Source organism: Phyllostomus discolor, chromosome 2 (assembly GCF_004126475.2).
Source record: "Phyllostomus discolor isolate MPI-MPIP mPhyDis1 chromosome 2, mPhyDis1.pri.v3, whole genome shotgun sequence".
In the NCBI taxonomy this organism is placed as follows: domain Eukaryota; kingdom Metazoa; phylum Chordata; class Mammalia; order Chiroptera; family Phyllostomidae; genus Phyllostomus; species Phyllostomus discolor.
Window position 1 is genome coordinate 105,469,855 of NC_040904.2, and position 7,939 is coordinate 105,477,793.

The following is a 7,939-nucleotide window of genomic DNA, read 5'->3' on the forward strand; positions in this document are numbered from 1 at the left end:
AGCTTCTGGGGTTATTCCAGGAGTAACCTTGGTGCTTGTCACACCAGAGACTGAGAGAAATTAAGTCAAATGGCCCATGGCAATATCCAAGGTGAAAAAACTTGTTGATAGTTATTGTTTGAGGTGTGATTTCAGTGGTATAGCTGGAAAGAAGAGATAAGATTCTTGCCTTGGAGCCAACTGTAAAGGGTGGATTCTAAATTATTTTCCTCAGTGTTATTGACCTAATAACAGTGTCAATGACCTAATAACAGTGTTATTGAGGTCAGTTCAAAGGAGGTGGCTCCATCTACCAATAAAAAAGGAAGGGGATACTCAAGAAAGCTATAATGATGTCAGTGACTTTTCTGATATCCCTGTTGCCTCAGAACACAGGTCAGCTGGTCCTTGACTTGGGAGAGGAGGAAATGAAGCAGGAAAGCTGTATTGTAGTAACTATTGTGGTTTGGTGATACCTGACACACATGGTACTTTCTGACACCACCTAACAAACAAGGTCCTTTCTGAGTCTGAGATGGACTAGTACCAGCAAAATCTGACAAGGCCATGGGTTCTAGATTTAAACTGACCAACATTCACCATGCAACTGGGGCCAGTTGCTTGACCTCTCTGAGGCTTGGGATCCTTATCTATAAAAGTGAGATGATAGTAGATAATGGTAATACCAATGGAGTAATGTATGTAAAGTGCTTAGCTCAGTACCTAAGCTCAATAAATGGCATTCTGTGCTGCCTATTATCTTGGTCTTCATAAATTTCTGGGATTCTGGCAGAGGCAGCTACCCTTGAGACTGTGTCCTTATTAAGGGAGAACTTCCACTTACTATTATTTTTATATGTGTTCATTCCCTTTCCAGATCTCCACTGCTACGAGAAGGCCAAACCACAGCATCTTCTGCCTGAACTCCTGCAGCCATCTCCTACCTGGTCTGCCATTTCACTCTTGCCCTCTTCCAATCCGTTTCCCTCCACCGTGTCCAGAGCAATTATTCCAAGGATCTAATCCAATCATGCTTTACCTTTACCTAAAATCCATCCCTGTCTGTCCACTTTAGTTCCTTAAATTCACAACCCACTCCATAGTTTATAAGGTCCTGCATGATCTAGCACCTGCTTACCTCTTTCAAGTCCTCCAAAGGGTCAAACTCTTTCTTTTTTTTTTTTTTAGATTTTATTTATTTATTTATTTTTAGAGAGGGAAGGGAGGGAGATAGAGAGAGAGAGAGAGACAGAGAAACTTCAATGTGCGGTTGCTGGGGGTTATGGCCTGCAACCCAGGCATGTAGCCTGGCTGGGAATCGAACCTGGGACACTTTGGTTCCCAGCCCGCGCTCAATCCACTGAGCTATGCCAGCCAGGGCTTCAAACTCTTTCTTGACTCAGGGTGCCTTCCCCCTGCCTAGCTCATGCTGCTCCACCCCACCCCTCCATCTGGCTTACTACTTAGCCTTCAGGACTCAGTTCATATGTACAGCACTTCCTCAGAGAGGCCTTCCTAGATTTACTAATCTAAACAAAGTCTCCCTAGTTTACTGTCATAATTTTTATTCAATACTTATAACATGACATTTGTAGGTGGGAATTTTTCTGTAAATATTTTATATCTCTCTGTAGATCTTATATCCAAGAGGCTGGGCCTTGTCTGTTCCATTTCTCTCTGTGTACAGACACAGTGCTGCCCTAGAACAATGTCAGGTGCATGGTAGGTACTGTTTAAATAGTAGTTTAATTAACAAATGTAGGAAAATGACAACAAACTCACAACTATCAATAACTGAACCTAAAAACGAAAACAAAAACAAACTAAGCAAACAACTAGACCAGGAACAGAATCACAGAAATGGAGATCACATGGAAGGTTATCAGTGAGAAGGGGGATGGGGGAAGAATGGAGGGGAAAGCACAGGGAATAAAAGGTGTAATTGGTAGATACAAAATAGATAGGTGGAAGTTAAGAATAGTATAGGAAATGGGGAAGCCAAAGAATTTATATGTAAAACCCATGGACATGAACTAAGGGGGGCAGGGAATGCTAGTGGGAGGGGGGTGCAGGGTGGAGGGGGAAAAAGGGAGAAAAAAAGAATGGAACAACTGTACTGGCATAATCAATAAAATATACTTAAAAAACAAATATATGGATGAATGAATGCATGAATGAGTGAACAAATGAATACATCAGCAGGGGTAGTAAATGCTTCTGTTCTTCCTCCACTGATGGACTGAGCTGATTTGGAGGTTTGTTTGTAAGGGGTTGTGAGCTGTAGTGCAAACCCAGTGAATAAGGATTCAGCAGGCTGAATTCTAGTCCCAGTTTCCCCTTTTATGAGCTATGTGACCTTAAACAAGATTTGGAGGTCTGAACTTATTCATTTTTGTGTCCAGAATACTTGGCACAAGTAAAAGGTCAGCAAATGAATAACTCCAGACTCTTTCCTATTCTGAATTCCCCCAAACTCACCAACAGGACTTTTAGAACTCAAACTGCCACTCTGGCTGAGGGTACCTAAATAGAGAGTATATGTCATATAGACCTTAAAAATGTCCATGTGGAGTAGTGAGCCACCTACAGCACAAGCCAGCGCCCTCCATGTGAGCAAGGCCATGGTTATAGAGGCCACACGCACACAGATGCCCAGTTCCTGGGACCTGTTTAGAGTCTCAAGGAAAAAGCATAGTATTTAAACCTCTATAAAGTGCCAATGAATTGAGTTCACTTCAAATCAACACCTCACCACCATGCTGGGGAATGGGGATACAATAATGACTGAGTGTCTGCTTGCCATGAATTCAGTTTAGTAGGAAGGAAGATGAACATTAGGGGCAAAAGGTTGGAACTAGGAGGAGAGACAGCCTATAATGCCCTCAGTCCTGGTCTTTAGAGAAGTGGCTCTGAGGGCTACATTATATGCCTCTCTGAAGCACAGCAGTTCCACAAAACCAGAGAACAGACACAGTAGCAAACCCAGTTGTTTGAGCACATAAAAAGCAACTGCTTTTTGGCCTCTCCTGGCGAGGAAGACATAAATCACTCATACATAAAACACAGACAATACAGCCTCTGCCTCCGGAGCTGAGCCCAGAAACCACGGGTGTGGAGGAGTTGCCAGGCAAGAAACCGTGAAGCAGTGGTGTCAGCCAGAGCAGGGCCTCTGACTGACGGAAGACCTGGTGTTCATTCAGTTCATAAAATGAGCCACCTTCTGACCTTTGCAAACCCACAGGAAAGATGGGGTTCATTTTTAGAGACTCACGGATCCTTGGATGAATGGAAATGCCTCTGGGCTGACAGAGTGCCCATTCCATTCCTGGTTCCATCACCCTCCTCACTCCCAATCTCCCAGCTCTAAAATGGAGCAGTTCCTCTCTCAAACTAGGTTTCATGGCTCTTCCACTTTATACTTTGTTTTATCCTCTCTACAGCCTCTTCCCATTTGACTCAACTTGCCAATGGAAACAGTGAATTAAAGGGAACTTTCTCAAGTACCCTGGGCTGGTAGGTGGTGACCCTGACATGGAATTTTCTGATTTGAAGTTCCTGCTCTTTGCTGTACATTTTGCTGAACAACTGGCCTAAATTTGCTCAGTTTTCTTGTGAGCATCTCTTGTTCAGAAACTCTCTCCTTTTGGGTGTCCCCAAGCACAGTGACAGTTTGGGGAAGGGTAGTTGCAGATGGCTTGTGGGGGGTTTTGGTGGCCTTGGTGGCAAGTTGGGTGAGCCTCTGTCAGACCAACAGACAGATTGGGGGTTCTCTGGGAAAGGGAGAGCAGGAGACCCTTCCCTCTGGGGCCCCATGACCATGGATCTCCCCTGTCCTATACTTGTAACAGTCCCATATAACCTCCCAGTGGCCCCATAGGGTGGTGGCTCCTTGGTTACTGGGTCACTGATAGTATTAGAGACTGAGGCTTATTTTGAGTCAGTTTTATCACTGTAGGGTATGGAATCAGGGTTGCCAGGCTTTTGTCTGAGTCATTCTTGCTGAGAGCCACCAGTAGCCACTGAGTTCCTTTGGCTACTTGCCCAGCCCACCTATATTCACCCTTTTTTCTCCTTTCATATTCTAGAGTCAGGGCTTTTCGTTAAGGACACCCTTAGCACTGTGGCGCATTTGTGGAAACTCTGGGGTTTCTCCCTTTGGCCTGGGCAAGGGTGTTGGTAAGTAAGTGTGGAGATAGAGCTTAGACTTAAATATAGTCAAATCACCCACAAGTTCCCTCAGGGATCCAAGATAATGGTACCAACTATTTTCTATCCTCCCAGAAGCTCCCACTAGAAGACATGGGCGGCTAACTGGTCAGACTGTGGAGACTACTTTTCCTTCCAACATCCTCTTGGTGCTCAATCAGATGCCTGGGGTGCCTCCTCCCACCTCACAACCCCTCCTTTTCTGGCCCTTCTCCATTTTGTCCCCTTCAACTAAGCACAGGGCTCAGCACTGCAGGGCATACCCGCACTTCTCCAGGGTTATCACAGGGACTCCCTTCTCCTTTCACAATCCTTCTACCCCTCACACCCCACTGCTCCCCACCTCAGTTTCCTGTCCAATCCCACTCCTGTTTTTGCCCTTTTGGGCTCCTCTCCACAGACTTCCTGGATTCTCCTGAGCTTGATGGCTCTAACACAGGACTAAGTGTGGAGCTGGTACCACTTCTTGTGTTGACTTTAAATCACAGGAAATCACCATCTCACTTTTTATGTTGGGAAACTGAAGCCTAGAGAGAGATACAATAGGACCTGGTCACAGGAACCAGATCAGTTAGTGGCAAAGCCCAGACTGGGTCCCAGGGCCCCTAACTCTATGCCACCTTCTTCCCATTACCCATAGTCATGACCCATGGACACACCTTCTTCCACGTCCATCTATTTTACCCCTAGGACAGGACTCTTAGTGGCTAGGTTCTGAAAGTTCCTTCTGGCTGCTGTTTTCTGTATGCTGAATGAGGAAGAGGCTTGGTGGGGAATGGGTGGGGATGTCTGTTTTTAGCTAAGCCTTTAAACATTTCAGAAAAGGCAGACTATTCCCCTTCACCAGGATTGTGTCTCTTACTATCTGTAAGAGAGCCTGTTCCTTCTGGCCTGCTCCCCAAGAAATGATTCATTGGGTGGAAGCCTCTCCAGGCTTCTTGAGCAAAACGAAGGAGCTGTGATTATATCTTTGGTTTGATCTCCTGACCCCTCACAATCCCCTGAGCCCCAGATCCTCAGAAGACTGGGATATCCAGAATACAGAATGAAACCTGGCCCTAGAGCCAGAGGGGCAGCTTAGGACGTGGTGAGGAGAGGACTGTGGGGGACCCTGGGGAAGCTTCTGCAAAAGGCCTTGCTTCCACACTAGCTCCACACACACAGGGGAGGTCGGGGTGTGGGGGAGGCCCAGGTCAACACCAGGGCTAAGAGCCCTGCCCTAAAGACATTACCCAAGAAGATGTCGGAGACAAGAAGCTGACTGCCCTCATCTCAGCGGCCCTCTACTCCCCGCCTTGTTTCTCCCAGCCAGGCTGCCCCTTCCTTTCAGTTCTGCCTGTCTCCTCTGATTTTTTTCCTCTCTGTGTCTACGTTGTTTTGATTCATCTGTTTCTCATCCATCTGTTCCTCTGTCTCTACATCTTTGTATAATTTTCTCTCCTGGTTCTGTTACTTAGCTTTCCTGTTTTTTTCGGCATCAGTTTCTCTCTTCAACCCTTTCTTCATCTTTCTATAGCTCTGCCTGTCTTTTTCTCTCTTCAAAAGAAGTGCTAGCTCCCCAATGTGGTTTTCCCCAAACCAGGGCGCTCCTGCCTCTGAGACAGCTCTCTGCTTAGTTCAGTCTCCATCTGTTCTTTCTCTCTCTAGCATTCTTCCCCTCTCTCTCTCTCATCTTGCCCCTCTCTGTTCATCCATTCACACCTCTTTCTCTTTTGCTCTCTCTCTCATTCCACCCCTTGTTTTTGACTGGCCCCAGCTTCCCCGATGGGCTCCCTTCCCCTTAGAGTGTTGTTCCAAGGGCACCACTTACCTGGGACCACTGGCCAAAGGAGGCAGGAACATAAGCAACTCAGGAATACTGAGGGGACCCTGCTCCAGTTTGCTCCCCTCATAGCTTCAGAAAAGCCCTTCAGGTTCCCCCAGGACTGAGCAGGAGCAGTGGTGTGAGAAGCAGAGGTGAACCTGTCCCCACTAGCTGCTGGCCTGAAACAGGTGTATTTCCCTGAGGGACCAGAGTACCACGGGAAGAGGACAAAAGAAGGTGGGGCCCCATACCAATCATCCTTGCCGTCTTTTCTTTCTTCAATCTCCACCCCCTTCCCCCACCAGGAAAAAAAACCTATGTACTCACTGCTCTGCTCCTGGTCAGCCTGAGCCAAGTAGGAGGAGGGACTGAAGAAATAGAAACCAGGGAACACTAGGAATGAGTGGTCCACCCTCTGGCATGGGGTCCTGGGCCCTCTTCTGCTTCCCTAAGGGCTACCCCTATGCTGCTGGAGCTTTGGACTGTTATAGTGGGAGGCAGCTGGGTTGTTCCAGAAGCAGGGCAGAGGAGAATGTGGAAGGAAGGGGCTGTATGAATAGGAAAAGGAGTGAGATTTGAGAAGTCCCTAAGAAACATGGAGAGCGGGGGCAACAATGCGGGGTGAGAGGCAGGAATCAGAAATACCCTGTATGTGATTTTGGGGAAGGAGTGTTAGGCTTAGGATATCTGCTTAGTGCTAGGCACATGGTAGACCCTAGCCAGATGGTAGGTTTCTCAAGGGAGCACAGGTCCAGGGTCTGGAGAGCCATGGCAACCTGGGAAAGTAGCTTGAGGGGTCAGGGATGGGTAGAACCTGGGTAGAAGTAATTGTGATTGCACAAGAAAATGAGGGTATAATGGAGATGTTGGACCTTAGGTCACTTCATTTTGACTTTTCGGGATTCACAGGCACCAAAAAAGGAATAGGAATTCCTGGCAGAACATGCCAAACAGAGTTCTGAGGTAAGAGAAGGCAGTTGGTGTAGCTCTGCAAAGGAAAACAACGGAGACCTCCCCCCACCCTTTGGCACAGTGAGAATCCCCGCTTCTGGTTCCTGAAGACTTGATTCTGAGTGTGGGGTCCATGGAGTGACTGGTGCCAGAGCAGGGAGCTCAGGCTCTCAGACACTGCAGTTCAGGACGAGGAGTCGACATTTCCACATTCCTTGGCAGTAGTAGCCTTGCCCAAGGAGAAGTAGATGCCCAACACTCTGGTGCCATCTCAGAGGACCATGAGGAACCCCCACCCTGTTGGCTACTTGATTTCTGAAGTTCCAAGTCCAATTATAACTGAAGCCCAAAGACTGGACCTTCCAGTTATAATGCAGATACCACAGAGAAGGGGCATGGTGCCCCCATTAGTCCTTCCACCTCTGCATGGAGAGTTGACTTCATTCTTTCCTGGGAGCAAGAAACTCACAGAAGAGAAGAGAGATTTTAGGCCTAGAGCACCCAGACAGGACAGGAGGAGGATATCACTGAAGAGAATTTTCATAGACACCAAGGCCTAACTTGGTCTTCTTAATTATTTGTGTGTGTGTGTGTCAGTTCTTGCTCATGAATTTTTCCTATTAACTTGCTGTGTATTTTGTTTGCTATGTGTTTTGTTTGGTGACACTCTCTTGACTTCAGTTTCACATCTACAGAAGAGGAGTAAAAAGCACTCCAGATTAGACCAAAGTAAGAGTGGGGTGTTTTGTTGACCTAACACAAATAACCTCTCACTCTTCAATACAAGGAAGGCCAGAAGTGCAGAGCACTCTCCAGAGGCCATTGTGGCGGCCAAAATACCAACCCAGGATACCTGGCTTCTGTCATCCAAGGCTAGTCACAGCCTCTTTGAGCCTTATTTTCCTCATTTATAAAATATGGGCAATATGTCAAAGGAAAGCCAGAGGTGGACAGTAGTTGAAATGGTAAAAGCTATTTAGGACTATTTTTTATTCAGGA

At 46.8% G+C, this 7,939-nt stretch overlaps 1 protein-coding gene across 1 annotated transcript in view; it reads right to left on the minus strand.

Annotated features, from left to right (window-relative positions):
- MUC4 (mucin 4, cell surface associated) overlaps positions 1-6,181 on the minus strand; it is a 73,295-nt gene extending 67,114 nt beyond the window's left edge. The window contains exon 1 of the mRNA XM_036018252.1: positions 5,996-6,181. Coding sequence (XP_035874145.1) covers positions 5,996-6,077 — 82 coding nt within the window. The 5' untranslated portion in view covers positions 6,078-6,181. The remainder of the gene's footprint in view (positions 1-5,995) is intronic.
- Positions 6,182-7,939: the final 1,758 nt, after the last annotated feature.